General features: G+C 53.9%; 1 protein-coding gene across 1 annotated transcript; it reads right to left on the reverse strand.

Annotated features, from left to right (window-relative positions):
- Positions 1-1,505: 1,505 nt before the first annotated feature.
- Positions 1,506-12,577, reverse strand: Slc6a8 (solute carrier family 6 member 8). Its single transcript, XM_077793710.1, has 13 exons — positions 12,248-12,577; positions 10,514-10,645; positions 9,488-9,737; positions 8,945-9,077; positions 7,378-7,512; positions 7,184-7,287; positions 6,964-7,088; positions 6,256-6,368; positions 6,008-6,145; positions 5,808-5,910; positions 5,615-5,715; positions 5,370-5,540; positions 1,506-5,086 (listed from the first exon to the last, which is right to left on the reverse strand). Exons 1-13 carry the CDS (start codon positions 12,507-12,509, stop codon positions 4,946-4,948), a joined length of 1,908 nt encoding a protein of 635 aa, XP_077649836.1. The 5' UTR covers positions 12,510-12,577; the 3' UTR covers positions 1,506-4,945.
- Positions 12,578-20,733: the final 8,156 nt, after the last annotated feature.

Genomic DNA, 20,733 nt, shown 5'->3' on the forward strand with positions numbered 1-20,733 from the left:
TATAGATGTTGACACTGGCAGGATGGCTGATGGCCAGCTGTGTGTTCCCACTCCTGCCTGCCCAGTTTGGGGCCCAGGCCAGCGGCTACTTTTTCCCTCACCCTTCCCTATGCTCAGAGTGTGGCTGCCTTGGGAAGAGCCCCAGCCCTTTCTCAGCAGTCTAAGAGGTGGTAGCCATGGGGAGAGGGCATTCAAGTGACACCCTCTGATTGATATGCCAAGGCTTAGTTAGGGCTAGTCCACTTTTCCAGGAAGTGTTCCTGGACTCCTTTGGGCCTCCCCAAGCTTGCCTGTCTGTGTTTCAACAGGCTGAAGTCCAGACAGCTTCTTCCTGCTATTCCACCCTGGCCCTGGCACAGCCCCTCTCTGTCCTAGCTTCTGAGGCATGTCATCTAATGGGACAGAAGGTGCTGTAGCACTCCATTTTCCCACCCATGTCTCCCACTATACTTCAAGAGACTTGAGAACTAAGAGTTCTTGTTGATTTCCATGTCCTGACCCCTAGGGAGGGAGCAGATTCCTGAGTAAATGGCATACCTCTGTGAAATTGCCTTTTTGTGATGTCACTGTTTTCTGTGTCTTTGGCATTGTGGCATGTGGCTTGGAGGGCATTTGGCCTGAAGGCAAGAACAGCAGACCAGGATTCTTACCCAGGCAAAAAACCTGGCTGAGAGCTGTTCAGAAGTTGATGTAAGCCTGGCAGGGGTTGGGTGGGGCCCTGAGGGTGACACTGGCTGTTGGCTCCTTCTGATGGGTGGAGTTGGTTAGGCACAGTATATAGGGCCTAGGACACCCTGGGAGAGATCTAACGCACACTTAGGGCCTTTGCAGCTGTGGAAGAAAAGGTGGCAATTGGGGAGCAGTGAGCAGGCAGGGGTTCTGTGGAGAGGGAAACTGGGAAACTGCTGAAGAGAAAGATGGCAGGGAGGCTGTGCAGGCTCCCACTTGCCTACCTGAAGACTGTGCTTTCCATTCTGCACATGACAAAACGGGCTTCCTGGCATCCCTCCTGCCCATGGTGCCACACGCTCATTGAAGGCTGCCTTCTGCATGGGTTGAATGTCCCATCCCTCTGAGGACCTGTCTGAACTGATTATTCTCTGCCTCCCTTTGCTTTTTTTTTTGGCAGGGGGTGGGGGGGCGTTGTACTGGAGAGTAAACCCACGGCCTCATGCATACTAGGAAAGCACTGTGCCACTGAGCTACACCCCTATCCATTTTTAAATTTTAGTTTTGATACAGAGTCACCAAGTTGCCCAGGCTGTCCCCTGAACTTGTGATTCTCCTGCCTCAGCCTCCTGAGTCACTAGGATTATAGGTGTGTGCCACTGTGCCCAGTGGAATGTTATTCATATATAACAGAAAACATTATCATCTCCATCTTTTTGTTTTGTTTTTTATTGTTAGTTGTTCAAAACATTACAAAGCTCTTGACATATCATATTTCATACATTTGATTCAAGTGGATTATGAACTCCCATTTTTACCCCGTATACAGATTGCAGAATCACATCGGTTACACATCTACTGTTTTACATATTGCCATACTAGTGACTGTTGTATTCTGCTGCCTTTCCTATCCTCTACTATCCCCCCTCCCCTCTTCTCTCTCTACCCCATCTACTGAAATTCATTTCTCTCTTGTTTTTTTCCCCCTTTCCCCTCACTTCCTCTTATATGTAATTTTGTATAACAATGAGGGTCTCCTTCCATTTCCATGCAATTTCACTTCTCTCTCCCTTTCCCTCCCACTTGTCTTCCCTGCTTAGTGGTAATCATCTTATGCTCTTCCTCCCTGCTCTGTTCTTAGTTGCCCTCCTTATATCAAAGAAGACATTTGGCATTTGTTTTTTAGGGATTGGCTAGCTTCACTTAGCATAATCTGCTCTGATGCCATCCATTTCCCTGCAAATGCCATGATTTTGTCATTTTTTAGTGCCGAGTAATACTCCATTGTGTATAAATGCCACATTTTTTTATCCATTCATCTATTGAAGGGCATCTAGGTTGGTTCCACTATCATCTCCATTTTTAATTGTACACATAGTCCAGTGGTATTAAACACATCCACATTCTGCTTCTATTGCCACCATCTGTCTCCAGAATTGCTCATCTTCCTGCATTGAAACCTTGTCCCTGTTAGACACTAACATTACCCTCCCCCCAGCCTCTGGCACCTACCATTCTACTCTGTCTCTATGGATTTGGCTGCTGTAGGGACCTCCTATGAGAGGAATCATGCAGTGTTTGCCCTTTTGTGACTGGCTCATTTCACAGAGCATCATGTTCTCAAGGGTCATCCATGTTGAAGCATGTGTCAGAATTTTCTTTTTTGGGGGGTAGGGGGTGGGTACTGGGGAGTGAACTCAGAGGCACTCGACCTCTGAGCCACATCCCCAGCCCTATTTTGTATTTTATTTAGAGACAGGGTCTCGCTGAGTAGCTTAGCGCCTCACCATTGCTGAGGCTGGCTTTGAACTCAGGATCCTCCTGCCTCAGCCTCCCGAGCTGCTGAGATTACAGGTGCATACCATACACCCAGCCAGAATTTTCTTACTCTTTGAGGTGAAATAATATTCTATTTTATGGACATGCCAAACTTTATCCATTCATATGTCTCCGGACGCTTTGGTTCCTTCCACCCCCTTGTTAATCGCACTGCAGTCAGGCTCCTCCCCCAAACCTCTTGTCCAGGTCTCCATGATCTCACTGCCAGAACCAGCAAGTGCTTTAGCACTGTATTCCTTGACCAGGAGCAGTAGCCAGCAGAACAGGCCATTTTCTCCTCTATGACCCTTGCAGGGTGGCCTAGGACCCTGTGCTTGGGCCCTGTCTCCCTCTATACCTATCCACCTCACCCCCTACTGTGAACCCATGGATATTGAGGCAGGGCTTTCAGCACCATGTGTGGTGAGAACTTCCAAAGTTCTAGCTCCAGGCCAGACTTTCCATAACTGCACATTCTGGTGTCCAGCTGCCAACTAGACATCTCCACTTGGATGACACTTCCTGGATGACATACCCAAAGCCAACTCCCAATCATCCCCATTGCAGGACCTGGCAATGCCAGTCTTCCTGTGGCTCAGAATATCTGGTGTTCTCCTCGACTATTCAATTCTGCATCCCAGAATTGCCGGCCCTGCCTCAAAGTAGACCCTAATCTGAAGATGTTATACCCTTCCATGACTACTACCACTTGGGTCCAAGTACCACCCCTCACTTTCTTCAGATCTTAGGTCACCTGCTCTGTGACACATTCTTGGGCAACCTCTTGAATTCAAAATTCCAGTGGCATGGTTACACACCCATCCTCTACTGGATATGCTCCTGAGATGACCATTACCCTCTTCCCTTGTGTACACTGGATCCAGGGGGCTGAGGCTTTCTGCAGCTTCCTTTCTTGCTCTATTCCCAGCTCCTGGAATGGTGCTGGTTGCAAAACCTTCAGAACAGGTCCTTGCGAAAGGCAGCAGCTAGAGCTGGAGGGAAGCCCCCTATACCTCTTGCATCCCAAGCCAGACCCCTTTTCAGAGAAGCAGAGGCAGAAGCAGAAGCCAGCTTTGGAAAATGACGTGTTTTTATTGCTATGTTTGCAGTGGCTTTTTAGCACAGTAAGAACGTCCCTGCAGCCCTGTGCCCTCACTCAGCCCCACTCCTCCAGCCTAGGTCTCTGGGTGGGGTAAGCCTTTCTAGGGGCCACTAAGCCATTTTGGGCTTGACGGGACACAGAGGTGGGTTAAAGCTGCTACACGGAAGACTCAAGATGTGGAAAGTGCATCAGCCTTAAGCTTGGAGGTGGGAGCTGTGCCCGGGATCCCTTCCCTGGGCTGTGCCCATGGATGATCCCTGCAATGGAGCCCAGCCCAGGGAGCAGGGTGTGGGCAAGCCTGAGCATGCCAGGTGAGCAGCCCCAGATCCTGGGACAGGGTGCTGCAGCCTCCCCCTCCCACAGACTTGGGGACAAAGGAGCAGTGTGGGGACACCTTTGAGGCCCCCACCATGCACTTTCCCACCCCAGTGTGGGGCTGGGGGCCACACACGCACATCCACTCAACAGACTCACACGCTCAAACAGCTTGAAGCTTTTGTTTTGCCTATGAAAATTAGATCTATAAATTCACACTCCTTGGCTAGGGGCAAGAGGAAGGATGGGTTGAGAGGGAAGGGAGTGGTAAGGAGAGGGGACGGTTAGGGCTCTCTTTTTAGAAATATACAAGCAGAAATCTCACTCCTCAAGTTTTTATAAAATGTGCAAAATACAAGCCTCCGTTGCCCAGAGGCACAGTTAACATCTGGTATTCGCCTTCGCTAAGAGAGATCTACACATCCTCTACACTCACACGTGCACTCGGACCCAAGCTCACACAATTGATATTGGTGGCAATTGGCGCAGGAACCAGAAGGTTCCATTGCTGGCTGGCTCTCTAAGCTTCTAGAACAGGGATAGGGGTGGGGAGAGGGGTGCAGTCCAGCTTAAACATTCACCTAGGATCCCCTGCACACCCCTCCCCCCCATCCTGCCTCCCCCTTCCCTCCTGTTCCCCAAGCTACCACTGCTGCTTCTGGGGGTGAGGGGCCACCCAAGGATATTTAACAGAGCAGAGCCTAGGGATGGGGGCAGGATGGGCCTAGCAGGGGTAGGAGATGGGTCCTGGAGAGGAGAGTTGGGAGGCAGGGCCTGGGAGCAACGCATGGACCAGCTTGGCTAGGGCCCAGAGGTTGGGGGGAGAGGCATCTATTTTTGGTGGGTTGTGATATTTTTGGCGTTTTATTAAAAATGGAAAAAAGTTATTTTAGCACTCAAGGTGCTTCCTCCCCTCCCCCCAGGCAGACCCCAAAACTTGTCAGGGAAAGGCAAGCCCCCTGGAGGGGTGGGGTGGGGGCTAAAGCAGGGGCTGCTATGGCTACCAGAGGATGAGCTGGTGATGTGAGCTGGGGTTGCCCGTCACATGACACTCTCCACCACGACAACTTTGCTGCTCTCGGACACTGGAGTCAGGGTGGTCAGGCCCCTGACATCTGCATCCTGAGCTCTGTACTCCAAATGGTGGAGGCCCCAGATAGGCTGGGTCAGGTGCTGCCAGCGCTGTGGAGAAGAAGACATATTGAGCACCCCCAAGGGTCACTACTCCCCATGGCAATGGTTTCTGCCTCTCTCCAATTTCTACCATCTGCCACTAAATTAGGGCTGCTCCTCCAAGGGTACCCTTCAAAGCTTCAGTCCCTGCACCAGAAAACAGGGATGGGTGGGTATTTTCCTCAGAGGGAAGGAAGCTAGATGTGGGCCCTGTTCCCCTGCCACCACCCCTAGCCCAAAGTGGCCAGTCTTCAGGTTGATCACCTGGAGGGAGGGTTGGAATGGGTCTTACCTCTGCCATGGTTCCCTTGGCCCTGAGGAGGCAGCCCAGCAGGTAGAGGGGCACACACAGCATGGAGGAGAGTGCAAAGGCCCAGCCCATGGCCTCGCCCCACCACGGGTACACGTAGGTATTGTTGTAGACCAGCGGCTCATAGTACACAACATTGAAAATGAAGATACCCTGTGGACATGAACACCTGCAGTCAGCGTGGCTCTCCACACTGCCTTACCTGCCCAGCCTTTCCCAGCCCTTACCATGCAGACCAGCGGGGTAAAGAAGGACCAGCACCATTTCATCCAGGGGCAAGGTCGGTACCCAATCATACAGGCAATGTCATCCATGAAGCGATCAGCTCCTGGGGTTGGGCAAAGCAACAGGGCCCAGAGCTGGAGACCACCTGCCCCCACCTTACCTCATATCCCAGCCCGGCCCTTGGCCCAGACTTACCATACACCCAGGCTACCACCACACACTCCCAGAAGGCCTGCCAGAGCAGGGTGGTGCCACTGGCTGAGTAGTAGTCAAACAGCTGGAAGACATACATCCCACCCTGGGGGATGGAGACAGGTTAGGGAAGATGGTGGCCATTGGGAAGATGGTGGCCATTGGCTGAAGACCACTGGCAGCCCCACCTGGCCCCCACTCACATCTGTCACCATGGAGAGGTCGATGACAAAGCAGAGGGCGCAGCAGAGGGCCACGGAGATCTCCCTTTGGAAACGGAAGTAGTAGGAAGCCGGGAGGAGGTCGAGGAGGCCGGTGATGAAGCCCTCCACACCTACAAACTGTGGCCAGGGCAGCTCAGGCCCAGCCCTCTCCCTACCAGCACTTCTTGCCCAGTTTGCCAGGCCCCTGCCCACCAGCCCCAGCTCCTGTCCTGGAGCACCCCGCAAACCTGGCTGTCCAGGCCGAGCAGCAGCAGCATGAAGAAGAACAGAGCAGCCCAGAGTGGGGCCACAGGCATCAGCGTGACAGCCCGGGGGTAGGCGATGAAGGCCAGGCCTGGCCCTGAGGAGTAAAGGTGCAGGGTGAGCTGGCACCCCCCTGAGCTGTGCATACCCTGAACCTATCTTGACGTTCTTGCTTACATGGCCTTCAGAGACACCAGAGGCACAGGCAAAGCCTGGGCACCTAGGGGCCAAGAGCTACACCCTCCAATTCCATTTGTTTCTAGGCATGGCCAGGCACACTCAGGCCCCTGCAGGCACCTCACACTGTCTGAAGGCTCAGCAGGACCCCACCACCATGTAAGTGGGGCATCTGACTCATGCTTTTCCCTGGGTTCCAGCAGCCATCACTGTCACAGGTCTCTGGTTCCCCTATGTGAACCAGCAGGGCTGCAGGAGACCCTTTTTCCCTCCTGAAGCTCTGGGACTACAAAGACACACCCTATGGCCCTTTTTGAAGGGTGGAAGGGGGTTTCTTGAGCTGCCAAAACAGCTGTGCCTCACAGTGGCTCTGCCTGCTGCCCTCTGGCACAGAGCAATCTGACAAGCTCAGCTGAACTTGTCTGTCACTTTTCAGAACTGGTTTGCATGGGTTTGCATGTCATACATCAGGACAGTGTTGCCGCTCTGAAGGAGGGCAGAAGCTGAGGCTTTACCTGATTCAGCCACTTTGGAGATATGCACGCCCTGCTCTGTGGCCATAAAGCCCAGGATGGAGAAGACCACAAAGCCAGCAAAGAAGCTGGTCCCGCTGTTGATGAGTGCCAGGATGATGGCATCCCTGGGTGGTGGAGAGGGGGATGGAGTAGACTGGTTAGATCTCCTGGTGCTCCCAGGCAAGGGAGGACAGAGGTGGGCCTGGGCTGTGGTGCTTACTTGTAACAGTTGTTGTTGAAGCGGTTGTAGCTGCCCAGGGCTGTGAGGGCCCCCAGGCCGATGGCGTAAGAGAAGAAAATCTGGGTCCCAGCATCTATCCATACCTGGAGATGGGTCAGGAAAGAATGGGCATGAGGGCCCCAGCCCAGCAGCACCATCTCCCACTCCTATTGCTTCACAGGTCCTCCCCTCACCTGAGGTGACCCCAGCTTTGACCAGTCAGGCTTGAGATAATAGATGATGCCATCCAAGGCCCCAGGCAGTAGCACTCCACGCACCAGCAGCACGACGAGGACCACATAGGGGAATGTAGCAGTGAAGTACACGATCTGAAGGGGTGGGATGTTCAGAAGGGCCTGTGCCCCTACCTCCCCCTGAGCCTGGCATCTGACCAGGGGAGCCATGGTGTGCCCTTATGCTCAGAGGGAGGGCGAGCACTGGTGCCCCATTCTTCTCAGAGCTAGGGCTCCCCTGAGGGAAGATAGAGGCCTGGGCAGCTCTACAGCAAGCACAGGCCAGCTGCAGAGGGAGGGGAGAGACTAGACCGTGGCTCTTACAGAGGAGGATCCCTAGGCACATCTAATGTCTTGCAGGGAAGGGCGCTCACAGGGAGTGAGTGAGCCCATGTGAACTCAGTCCTGAGGATCAGAATTGAGGCAGCTTCTGGGGTTTGTCCATGCACGATTGGGAAGGTGTTGGGGTGTGGGGATGAAGGTGTGGGGTGTGGGGATGAATGAACAAGGACTCTAATGCTGGCAGTGTAGCATGGGGTGACAAGCCATGTCCCTCTCAGAGCCCTGTGGGGCCTCAAACTCCAGGTCATCCTCTGTACAGAGGTAGGGTCCTTACTAGTTGAGGATTCTAACTGGGCCACACAGAAAGGAAAGGGAAAGGGGAAAAGGTGTGGCTCAGAGGTAAAGCACTTGCCTATTAAATATAAAGAACCTGGGTTTCACCCCCTGTACTTTTTAGAGAAAGGGACAGCAAAGGCCTCTGCTTCCTTGCCCAGTATCCAAGCTCTGGGGACCCTACTGTGAATGCATCCAGTCCTACCCTCCAGGGACTGACCTGGCCATTTCCCACAGTGACACACTGTCCTATTATGTATCTGTTCATGCATTGGTCTCCATGACCTGACAACCCCTGAAGGAGGAAGTGTGTGAAGATTTCCCTCCGGGCCCTCAGCACTGGAAACCATAGACCAGGTCCACCCAGACCATAGAAACAGGCTGAGGCAGTGAGGAAGGAATAAAGGAACTAAAGAGGGAAAAAGTGTGAGGGTGGGGACAGAGGATGGGCACAGGGAAGGAAGGAGCAGCTACTGCATGGGTCTTTCCCCTCTGGAATGAAGGCTGCTGCTCCCTGGATTGGGAGGGTAGGATGGAATATCCTGTGATGGGGTGTGATAAAGTGGTCTGGATTTAAGGACCTCTCTATTCCTTAGTCCTTAGTTCCAGTCTGGACACCCCCCTTTTTTTTTTGGTACTGGGAATTGAACTCGGGCACTCAACCACTGAGCCACACCCCCAGCCCTATTTTGTATTTTATTTTGAGACAGCGTCTTACTGAGTTACTTAGTGCCTTGTTAAGTTGCTGAGGCTGCCTGTGAACTCACGACCCTCCTGTCTCAGCCTCCTGAGCCACTGGGATTACAGGCATTCACCACTGTGCCTGGCTGGACACCCCATTTTGTAATGTCCTTGCAGGGACACACCTCTCCCAGGGCAATGCTGGCCCCACCCTGCCCACATCCAGCTGTACCTTTCCTGTTGACTTGACTCCCTTCCACACACAGAAGTAGACCAGGACCCAGCAGGCCAGCAGACATAGGGTCACCTCCCAGTTGAGGGCCCCTGGCACCTCCAGCCCTGCAGAGAGCCTCAAGACTTTGTTCCTAGGGGGAGAGAAGGAGGACACCTGTGGGCCCTGCCAGCAGAGGGCATAGTGGATGGGATATGCCCCCAGGAATGGTGGCTCCTCTGTCCCACCTACAGACCCTGGTCCAGGTCTTGTAATGTGCCTGGAGCTTGGCAGGCCCCGGCTTGTGTGCTGCCAGCTGACCCCACCCACACCCCCTGCATACACGCAACCCCAGCTCCCTCACCAAGCGGGTCTGGTGAAAGAACAGTGACAAGTGTCACTGAAGAAGCAAGCCCCACCACCCCCCAGTAGCAGGCCTGGATACTCCTCTAGAACAGGGAGAGGCAGGACCTGGAGTGGCTGTTCCTGCATCCCTGGCTATGTTTCCTCAGGACTGGACTACCTGTGGGGGACTGTAGGGATGGGATGGGGAACCAGACTCACTCCCAGAACTCGATGACAGGGGACCGACGATCAGCAAGCTGGTCACATGTGAGATTGGCCAGGCTGGCATTGGCACAGTCTTCATGGCGAAATATCTCCACACAGTCAGGAGTGTTCCAGGTATGGCCACACGTGGCCCAGGGCAGAGTGGTGGTGAAGGACTTTACCAGGTAATAGAAGCCCCAGGCCAGCACCATGATGTAGTAGGTGTTGCAGTAGAAGACGATCACCATGGAGGCATAGCCCAGGCCTGAGGGTGAGCCAGGGCTTCCTTTACATGTGGGTTCTTTTCTGGCTACCTCCTGGCACCCCCATTCGCTCTGCTCCCCTTCCAGGGCTGCTGAGCCCCTAAGAACCGCTCCCTGTGCCCACATCCTCCCCCTCCCTTATCCTCCCAGGGCCTGTGCTATTGTGCTCCACAGACTTCTCCGAGCACCCGGAGCACCCCTGTGTGTCCCAACAGTGTGCCACCTCCCCAGTCTGTCCCCCATCAACACTCCCCCTGCTCCTTGTCCACCTTCTGTTCTTCATCTCCTCCATCCACTCCAGAGCCAAGGTGGAACCCTCCCCTCCTGCCCCATCTGGTCACTAGTCTGTCAATTCTCCAGCTTCGGGTACCTGGCCCCTCTCCTAGGTCCCACTGCCACCACTGTGGTCACTGGAGGCAAGCCTCCACCTGGCCCCCCCAGCAGCCTCCAGTACGTAGCAGCTGGGGGAGATTTTTAGTAACCTGAGGCAACATGGGAGATAGTCATCCTCCCTCAGTGGACAACCGGGCAAGTTACTTCCCCTCTCCATGCCCTGCTTCCTCAATAACAATAGTAACACCTCCCTAATAAGCCAAGCATGTTCAGCAGGTCCTATCCCCAGTCTCCCCAAGTTTGCTATATGGTCTGCACATCCTTCATATTGTCCCTTGAGACTGGGGGCCATCACCTGTCCCCAGGCCAGGACAGAACAAGATCTCAAGTGGGAAAGGGGAGTAGTCCCTGGGGGGAGGATAGGAACTGGCCCAGGGCTGCTCACCTTTGAATAAAGGACAGATGTTCCAGACGTTGATGCTGCCGGCCTTCATGAACTGGCCCAGTGAGATCTCCAGGAAGAAAATGGGGATTCCTCCGACCAGGGCAATGAGGACATAGGGAATAAGGAACACACCTGGGGAAAGAGCCATGGGAGGGGGTTCAGAAGACAGACCACAACAACACCTCTCAGTACCCCTCGAAGACCATGGGCACTGGCACAGGGTAGCCCCAAGCCAGAAACAGATCAAAATTTGTCAGCCAGCCTGTCCAGGCCCAGCTGGCTAACCCAGACTTCAGAAGCCCTAGGAGATCCAGGTGGAGCCCCAGCTCTGGCCTCTACTCTGGTCCCATAACTTCCCGCTGGGTGAATCAGTGCACGGATGGTCGCTGACTCAGAAGCCCAAAGTGAACAGTCTTTGGGGGTGGGTTCTGGATCTGTTGACAGGAGGGACTATAGCTTCCCCTGGCCATTATAGCCCAGTCCCTGTGTGGGCCATGCCCATGGAGGTTCCATCCCCCTGGACACCTAGAGTGACCTAATGGGCTCGGAGGACATGCACTCATGCATGCAGGCCATCCCTTGTGCCAGTTTTGCTTGCCGGGCAGCAGCTGGAGGAATGGCGAAGACACATGGTCAGGCCTGGGGGCTTGTCAAAAGACAAGGAGGGGGTGAGTGGGTGACGGTCCTTTGCTGTTGGGGGGTGTCTGAGTACAAGGACAGAGGAGGACAGGTGGAGGAAAGGGACCAAGTTAAGCACAGCAAGCTCCAGTGAGCCAGGCTCTGGAGGAGGCAGGCAGGATATAGTCGGAGATAGGCTATCAGTAGGCTGGGTAGGTGACAGAAGGGGAGCTGGGTACCAGCAGTCCCTGCCCACTCCCCCCTACTTCTCTCTACTACACTTGCCCCTGGCTCAGCTTTCTCCACTATTCACTGGCCAAGTTAACTACAGCCTGCCAGGCTCCTAGTCCCAGCATCCTTCTTGTGTGTGACCTTGGGCAAAGGCCTTCCCTCTGGGCCTCAGTTTCCCACCCATCACATAGTTGCTCCACTTCCCAGCGACCCAGTGCTGCTTTGCAGTCACAGGACACATGCGTGTCCATCACTGTTGCTAAGCTGGGCTTCGGCGGATGGGCATGGGGTGTGCATGCCGTGTGTCCAGCGGCGGCGCCAGGCGGGCCAGGCCGCAGGCTTCCCAAGCCTGGCTCAGGCACCCAGTGTTCCAGGCCCAGGCCAGAGGAGAGGGGAGGGAATGGAAGAGAAGAGAAGGGAGGGGAGGGGAGGACATGGGGGAGGGACAGAGTGGCCCATTGTGTGTGTGTGTTCGTGTGTGCACACGTGGGGGGCCCACACAATGTGCCATTTGTGTCTGATCCGTGGGGGCAGCCAGGACTCCTCACCTCTTGGAGCCCCTCTAGTGGGCAGGCTTCCCCTTCCCATCTCAGTGACCAATCGCTCTGGGCCTCAGCTGGGAGTCTGGGGGTCAGCTCCTCAGTTAGGCAGGAGGCTTGCCGGCCGCCTCCCCCCACAGTGCCAGGCACATGACTGGTGAGGGGGGTGGAGGCCACCGAGCTGTGCCACCCAGCGGCCCAGCCGGCGAGGGGCACCTCGGCCTCCGTGCACCCTGGGGGGCCTCCCCACCCCCTGGACTTCGCCCCTCCGCTCCGATGGGCCGGCGGCAGGCTGGGGGAGGGGCCACGGCCAGGAGCGGGGATGCAGCGGGGCGGGGGCGCTTACCTCCGCCGTTCTTGTAGCACAGGTAGGGGAAGCGCCACACGTTGCCCAGGCCCACGGCGAAGCCCACGCACGACATGATGAAGTCCATCTGGCGCGTCCAAGTCTCTCGTGGTGGTACAGCCAGGCGGCCGCCAGGCGCCCCCAGGCCGGCGGGGCCATCGCCCTTGGCCGGGGCCCCGTCGGGCCCGGGCACGATGAGGGGGCCCTTCTTCTCGTCGCCGGACACGCTGTAGATGCCGTTCTCGGCACTCTTCTTCGCCATGGCCCAGAAGGGCCGCGCTGCCGGGCCGGGGGTCGCGGCGCCTCGCGGGGGCGGGCGGGCAAGGGGCGCCGGCGGCACCCGGGGGAAGGGCCCCGAAGGCGCGGGCCCGCCCGGGGGCCTCGGGAGCTGCCGGGCCGGGGGGACGGGGCGGCGGGCGGGCGGGCGGGGTGCGGGACGGCGGGGGCGGCGCAGTCAGAAGCAGTCCACGAAGCACTTGAAAGTGAGCCTGAAGAATCTCATGTGTGTCGGGGGCCCGGGGGCGCGCGGGCGGCGGCGGGGCTCGGCCGGGCGGCGGCGGCGGCGGCGGCTCCCGAGGCTCCTGCCCGCGGCTCCGGCGGCGGCGGCGGCAGCGGCTGCTCGCCCGGCGTGAGGCTCAGCCTAGCGGGGCGCGGGCGGCATCGGGCGCCCACTGTTTGCAAGTGGCGGCCGGAGCAGGGGCCTGTGGCCCGCGCCCCCCGCCCCGGCCCTGGCCGGCAGCGGCTGCACTCCTCGTCCGCGGCTCTCGCGGCTCTGGCGGCTCCGGCGGCTCCAGCGGCCCGGGCGCGCCTCGCCCCCTCCTTCCCGGCAGCGGCTCAAGCCGCTCTCGGGGCCGCGGCGGGCTCAGCGACTCGCCACCGCACTCCCACCGTCCCTCTCTTCCCCGATGCGACCGGCCGCAGCTTAAGAACCGACTCCCGGGTGATGTCACTGTCGCCCCACCCCCACGACCGGGCTGGTCCCCCTCCCCCCTCCATCCCTCGCTCCCGCCCTCCCCGTCACTCCGCCCACCTCCTCCCGCCCTCCTCCCAGAAGAAGACGCGGCTCCAACCACGGGCCGGATGGCTGCTACCTGGGGTGCCGTCCAGCACCGCCTTTCCCTGGGGCTGAACCGCCCCTCTCCCTGGGCTCACCTGGCCCCGGCCCGGCCCACTTCTCCCCTCTGTCTTCTTACTGGCCCTTCCCAGCTCTGGGAAGACGGCTCCCCTGGCCCGCTTCCAGCCATCCTTGGCTCTCCCTCTCCCCCCTCTATGTTCCTTCCAGACTGGAGTCTTTTCCTCCTGCTCGAGATCGGTCCTGATCGCCCCATCTCCAGCCCTTTTCTGGCTCCCAGCTGGGATTTGGACAGTGTTGGATACCCAAGTCTAAAGCTCGCCAACTCCCTGCCCGAAAAGGGGTCCAGGGTGCTTTGAACTTCCGAAGGGCTGGGCTCCCAGCTGGCCTGGAGGGATAGAGTTGGAGGTGTATCTACATCCACGTGAGCTGCTGAGCGGTCAGTCCTCCCCAAGGGTATAGCTCTGGAAGCTGGAAGTGGGATCTGAACTTGGGCTAACCGATTTTTGTGAGTCTCCAAGGTGGGCAAAGAGGAACCTGTTTGACAAGTAAAGGTACACTTTGTCTCCAAGATAGGTGGACTGCATGATGATCCCTGCCACCCCACCCCTCCCTGGAGTGGGCCGCTAAGGGCGTGTGACCTGCCAGACTGGGGCAGGAATAGGATAAGGCTGCCCCCTGGTGCCTGGCCGGTGCACAGACCCTCCCCCAAAAGCCTCTGCTTGGAGGACCCAGCTCCCCATGCCTGTGCTCCTGTCCACAGGGACCTGCAGGCCTCCCCAGTAAAGGCAAGGTTGTTGTGAATTTTCCTAGGGCCAAGACTACACTGAGAGTGGGTGGGGAAGGAAGGAGTGGTTATTGTCCTGTCTGGGAAAATAAGGTGTGCCATGCTCAATCCCAGGCTCCCTGATGTGATCTCAGTCACTGGAGTCACCAGATGGCTCATCCGGTTAAGCTAAGCCTGCAGTCATCCGGTCAGCTTTACGAAGAAAAGCAATTCTGGCCTGAGCCAGATTGTGCCTGTAGGTGAGGGAGGGGCAGCATCTCCACCCCTCTAGCAGGAGGAGCCTCAAGAGGTGTGCCTTGTCCCTTGTGCTTAGGCTAGGGGGAGGGTAGAGATAGCAGGGTGACATTGCTCATCAGAGGACTCTAACTTGGGTCTTCTTTGGCTCAGCCTGGAACTGAATCCTGTCTGGAGACAAAAAGATTTTAAGGAAGTGACCCACAGATGGGATGAAAGAGTTGTGGCCAGCTGGGTATGGTGACACTTGCCTGTAATCCCAGCGACTTGGGAGGCTGAGGCAAGAGGATCACGAGTTTAAAGCCAGTCTCAGTAAAAATGAGGCACTAAGCAACTTAGTAAGACCCAGTCTCTAAAAAAAAAATACAGAATGGGCTGGGGATGTGGCTCAGTGGCCGAGTGCCCCTGAGTTCAATCCCTGGTATCCCCCCTAAAAAAAAAAAAAAAAAAAAAAAAGAGCTGAGGCCATCCAGAGATCCAGGACAGAGAACGTTTCGGAGACACAAGAAGAGGATCCCATGAAGTAGACAGCAAGAGGACAGAGTGGGGGTGTGATGTCCACAAAAGAGGACAGTGGCTGCAGCAGTGACCTGGGTGAAGCTGCTTGAAGGAAGCACTGTGGGCAGTGCCAGGAGAACCAGGTGAAGAAGTGAGAAGTGGAGGGGTGTGTGCAACTCTCAAAAACTGCTTGTCCAGAGAGCAGGGGTGGGAGGGAGAGAACATGGTGAGCTGGTGACACTTTTGGGAAATGACCACTGCTGTAGGGAGGGCAGAAGGTGAAGAGAGCAAGGCCAGGAGCCAAAGGTGGGCACATTCCTCTGCCCTATGACAGCCAGCTGGCTAGGGAGGCATGTGCTAAGGCCAGTGGCAGGAACATGAGGGAGCTGCCACTTGGGACTGCCATTGTCTCTGTGGGGGACTGGCTGAAGGTTGCTGGAAACAGAATGATTTTTGTGACCCCTGAGACTTCCACCTTCATGGGGGTGGCATGTCCAACAGGCCCCCCAGACCCGATTCAACAGGGACACACCCTTCCAGCTCTCTACCAACCTAAGAGACACCCAGGCCTCTTTGTGGGCCTGTTATAGCCAGCCCCTCTCACATTCATTGCCAACCCCCCATTGTCAATAGGGCCTGCAGAGCCCTCTCCAAACCCTTCTGCATTCCAGTCACTTCTGTGGACCCCACTGGCAGCCAATGACTAGGAGCCCCATGGCTCTCTGGAACCCTGCAGTGGCCCCCCTCCACATGGCCTAGTACAACCCCACACTACATTCTTCTCTCAGCAGCCAGAGGGACCCTGTGGAAGAATGAATCCAACCAGTCCCTCCTCAGTCTGATCTCCTTCTCTGGGCTTTTCTGGAAATAAAACTAAATTCCAGACTGGGGGTGTAGCTCAGTGGTGTGTTTGTCTAGCCTGGGCAAGGTCCTGGGTTCCATTCCCAGTGCTGCAAAGCAAAAACAAAACAAACATGCTCCCCAAAAGCCAACCAAATGCACACACAAAAGAACTAAATTTGGGCTGGAGTTGTTGGTCAGTGGTAGAGCACTTGCCTAGCACGTGTGAGGCACTGGGTTGGATCCTCAGCACCACATATAAATAAATAAAATAAAGGTCCATCGACAACTAAAAAATATTGAAAACATTGAAAAAAAAATACACAAACAACTAAATTATTCTCCAAGGCATTCAAGATCAAGTATGACCCAAACCATGGCTTCCCCAGTCTGGGGTGGCAGAGGAGCACTTAAGCTTCCCTCCAGGCTGGGCCTCAGTCCCCAGCTCCCAATTGTCTTTCTTTGCTGACCTCCTGCTGATGCTCAAGACTGGGCTCCTGGAGGACTTGGGAGCCCTCCCCCACTCCCATCAGCCACCTGTGAGCTTCCTATACCAGCGCTCTGCCTCCTCCCTCCCAGGGGACTGGCTAGGCAATTTCCCAAGAGGAGCCAAGGTGGTGCTCCGACATGAGCAGTGTGGGGTGGGGGTGTGTGAGTGTACCTTGGAGGGGTGGGGAGAGTACAGCTCCCTGAGGTGCTGACTGCCTGAGGAACAAAGGCACAGGGATTTCAAGCCGTGGGTGGATTGTCTCCAAGGTGCTTTCAGGGCTTTGCCAGGAAGGAGCAGGGTGGACTCTCCAGGATTCCAGCTGATGGCCAGAAACTGTTCCCGGCCAGCCCTGTCCAAGCCTCCCCCTGTGCTGCCAGGTGTTACTCACCAAAGGGGTCCTGAGCATGCACAGAATGGGTTGCAGGGACCTGCAACCTATGCCCAGCCCAGAGCCCCTGCTGCAGCTCCTAGGAGAAGAAGCCAACTCTACCCTAGAACAGAAGTGATAGAGGGACAGCTGTGTCCTCCCCCGGTAGTGTTGCAGGGAACTGGGCCTTGTTTAGACCCCAACTAGGGCTGGAGGTAGGGTAGGAGCTGATGATGGGGAGGGGCCCAGAGGGGTGAGGTGGAGGAAGGACCTATGGGAAAGCCTGAGAAGTGGGGCTGGAAGTTGGATTCAGTGCCCACCCAGGCCTAAGGCAGCCTTGGACTGGGAGTGAGTTGGGTTGAGGCAGTCCTGTCCCGGGGTAACTGTTTATCCCAGAGGCAGGATCTTGGCAGCTGGAGACTGGATAGGGACGCCTCCTCTTCTGGAGGCAGTGGCCAGATGAGCTTTGGAATTACAATGAGCTGGGAACAAAGAAGAAGCTGGGATCCACCTGGTGGGGCTTTATACTTCCAGTTCCTGAGCCCAGCGGGTGAGGGAGACCAATGGGGCTGGGGTCTTGGGCCCTGGGGCTGAGGGTGCAAACTGAGAGGCCTGGCCCCTCTCTAGCACAGCACCCTCTGTCCACAAGCTGTAATCATTCATGGAAACCTTCTGAAAGGATTTTTAAATGTTTTATGTAAATGTTTCATATTAGATTACTTTGGATGTACAGAAAAATCGCAGAGATCGCAGCAAGAGTTCCCACAGCACCCACAGTCAACTTCCCTGTTATTGATCTCTTAACACAAGCATAGTGGTTTGTTGCAGTTAATGAATCAATCAATCGTGGTCCATTATTATTAAGTAAAGCCTGGCTGTCCCAGGATCCCATCCAGGAATCCCACATTGCACTTCCTTGTCATATCTCTGACTGTGACTGTTTCTCAGATTACAGGTGTGTGCCACCATGCCCAACTATTGTTTGTTCTTGATGACCAAAACACTGACTTTTTTTTTTTTTTTGTACTGGGGATTGAGCCTGAGGGGCATTTGACCTCTGAGCTATATCCCCAACCCTTTTTATTATTTTATTATTTTTTTTATTTTGAGACAGGGTCTGGCTAAATTGCTGAAGCTGGCCTCCAATTTTCAATTCTCCTGCCTTAGCCTCCCAAATTACTGGACTTACAGGTGTGCACCACCATGTCCAGTGACCCTGGCTGTTTTGAGGAGAGCTGATCTTGTGTAGAATGCCTCTCTGCTGAGAATACTGATTTCCCTTAATATTAGACTAGGCTTATTCAGAGAAAGATCACTGAAGTAAACTACCATGCTTATCAGTCCTATCAGGGGGTCTGTGCTGTCCACGTGACTGATGACTATTGATGTTGACCTTGATCACCTGGCTGAGGTGTGTGTTTCAGGTGTCTCTCTACTGTAAACTGACTCTTTGTTTCACTTTCCATACTGTACTCTTTGAAGGAAATCACTATGAGCAGCCCACAGTTAAGGGGTACGGGTGATGTCCCACCTTTGAGGATGTGTTAGGCAACTGTTATTGTAACAAATATCTGGAATAATCAGTTTATAAGAAGGAAAGGTTTATTTTGGCTTGCAATTTCAGAAGTTTCAGTCCATAGTCACTTGGCCCTGTTATCTTTGGGCCTGTGGCAAGGCAGAACACCTCTCACTTTATTGTGACTGGGAAACAAAAAGAAAGGAAGGGGCTGGGGGTCCCAGGATCCTCTTAAAGGGCTGCCCCCAGTTGATACTGATAATGAAAGTCAATCAGCGCCGAGTTCTGTTTTGAAACAAGCATAGAAAGCAAGTTTTATTTAAAGGATAGAACAGAGACAGACTTCTGTGCAGAAAAGGAGCCCCAGAGCAGGATGGCAGAGGAAGTGGGGGTGTCCTGCCCCTTTTATACTTCTTAAGTTTCCTTAAGTTCTCATGTTCTCTCCTCCCCCATCCTGCCTACGTGATGTGACTTTGACTTGTGATGACTCGTGACCAAAGTGACCAAAGTGACTCGTGACCAAAAGGTGGGCCAAAGGTGGAGTGATCCTGGGCTGAGAAAGGAAGGGAGTGGCTCAGGAGACATTCATTCATTAACAATCCCTGGAGACAGGTCAGCTTGGCCACAGGTGGAGGAGGGGGAATTGGGAAGCAAAAAAAGTCGAAGGTGCTGGGGGTCTCAAGATCCTCTTCAAGGGAAGCCCCCAATGATTTAACTTCCTTCCATCAGACCCCACTGCTTGAAGGTTCTATCACCTCCTAATAGTGCCACAGGCTGGAGAATAAACCTCTAATACATGGGTCTTTGGGGGTCACCTAGCATACAAACCATGGGGGGACAGCCACATAATTTATTTGGAATTTTTCTGCACAGGAGTTTATTCTTCTACATTTATTGATTTATTAGTCATTTATGGACTCATGGATATTTCCTTTATACTTTTGGTTACAATGTAATACTATTATTTTGTTCGAATTTTCTTTATCTAACCATTGGGAACTCTTTCAGTTGGCTCCTGTGTTCCTTTTCTTTAAAAAAAAAAAATCAATACTAGGGATACAACACAGGGCCTTGCACATGTTAGGCACATACTACCACTGAGCTACTGAGCCAGCTCCTGTGTTCCCTTGACACCTCCCACCACTGTGTGTGTGTGTGTGTGTGTGTGTGTGTGTGTGTGTGGTGGGGGGGTGTACACTTCTTGACCTTCTGGCTCCAGGTTTGGCTTATGTATCTCATACTCTAGTCCTAGAATCAGCCATTTCTTCAAGGAGCCATTTATTTGAGAATAGTATAGCACTGTTGTTTCTAGGCCCAGTTGTAACAGGGGTTCACTTGATGCTTTGACTATATCCTTTGTGGCTTTGATTTGAAACTTACATTTTTTTTTTCTTTTTCCCCCGTCTTTTTCCCCCTAAACTGCTCTCTGATCTCTTTTTCCTGGATCTTCTCCTTCCTGATCCCGCCTCCCTAATCTCATTTTCTCTGAATCACCTCTATGAAAGCCCCCTTTTCCTGCAGTTGGGCAGAATGACAGCCTTCGGGACAGGAGTTCCCTGTGTTTCTCCTTTGCTAGCAAAACAATAAATCTTCTTTTTCCTTTGTCTCAAAACATGTCCTCGTTATTCGATTGGCATCTGGGACAAAGACCAAGCTTTCAACAACACTCTTAGCTGACAGAACAAGGAAATTGATGTAGGCACTCACCTGTGTAGATACTTGTGTATGAACACACAGATGCATTGAGGTGTGGATAACACTAATGTCTGCGCCAACACAGGGATCATTCTAGCCTCTTCCCTTTGCTTCTTTGTAAAGGAAACTGGGCTCCCCCCATCAGCCACCATTTGCATTGTTGTAATGTCCACCAATTCCTTAACAATTATCTTTAAATCTTTATGTATCCTTTCACTCTTCTTCTGTGACCTTCTATAGCATACCCAAGTGGCAGGGGTCTGCCATCACAATATCAGAATAGTTTCACTACCCTCAAATGTTTTTGTGGTCCCTAAGTTGAACACCATCTTCTCTGGTGACAACTGATCTGTACACTGTTTCTATGGTTTCATTCTGGAATGTCACATACATGCAATCATAAAATATGTAACTTTTCAGATTGGCTTATTTAACTTAGCATCATGAGTGGAAGGTTCATCCATTTCTCTGCAGTTTCTTAGCTCTGTCCTCTTTACCACCAAGTAGTATTTCTCATCTGGATGTGCCACTTTATCTGCCAGCCACAGAAGGACATCCTTGGTCACTTCCAGTTTTTGCCAATTATTAGTAAAGCTGCTGTAAATATTTCCGTGCTGGTTTTTGTGTGCTCATACTTTTTCAAATCTGTATGGTAAATGCCAGACTATCACTGCTGCATCATGTGGTAAGAATATGTTTAGCTTCATTAGGAACTGCCAACTGTCTTCCCCAGGGGCTACACCATTTTGTATTCCCATCAGTAATGAATAAGTGTTCCTGTTGCTTCACATTCTTGCTGGCATTAGGTATTGTCCGGTTTTTAAATTTCAGTCATTTTAATAGGGCAGGTACATAGTAGTATATTGTTGTAGTTACAGTTTGCAATTTCCTAATCAGGTATGTGTTGGTTTTTCATTGCTGTGACAAAATACTTCAGAAAATCAACCTAGAGGAGAAAAGACTGATTTGGACTCATGGATTCAGAGG

The sequence above is a fragment of the Urocitellus parryii genome, chromosome X (assembly GCF_045843805.1).
Source record: "Urocitellus parryii isolate mUroPar1 chromosome X, mUroPar1.hap1, whole genome shotgun sequence".
Lineage (NCBI taxonomy): Eukaryota > Metazoa > Chordata > Mammalia > Rodentia > Sciuridae > Urocitellus > Urocitellus parryii.

What these genes read in the sequence shown, in the direction of transcription:
- Slc6a8 (XM_077793710.1), bottom strand. Translation starts at nt 12,509, where the DNA reads ATGGCGAAGAAGAGTGCCGAGAACGGCATCTACAGCGTGTCCGGCGAC. An exon ending in GTGCTACAAGAACGGCGGAG is followed by an intron (nt 10,646 to 12,247) that starts GTAAGCGCCCCC and finishes CTCTTTCCCCAG; the next exon opens with GTGTGTTCCTTATTCCCTAT. An exon ending in GAGTCAAGTCAACAGGAAAG is followed by an intron (nt 7,513 to 8,944) that starts GTACAGCTGGAT and finishes CCACCCCTTCAG; the next exon opens with ATCGTGTACTTCACTGCTAC.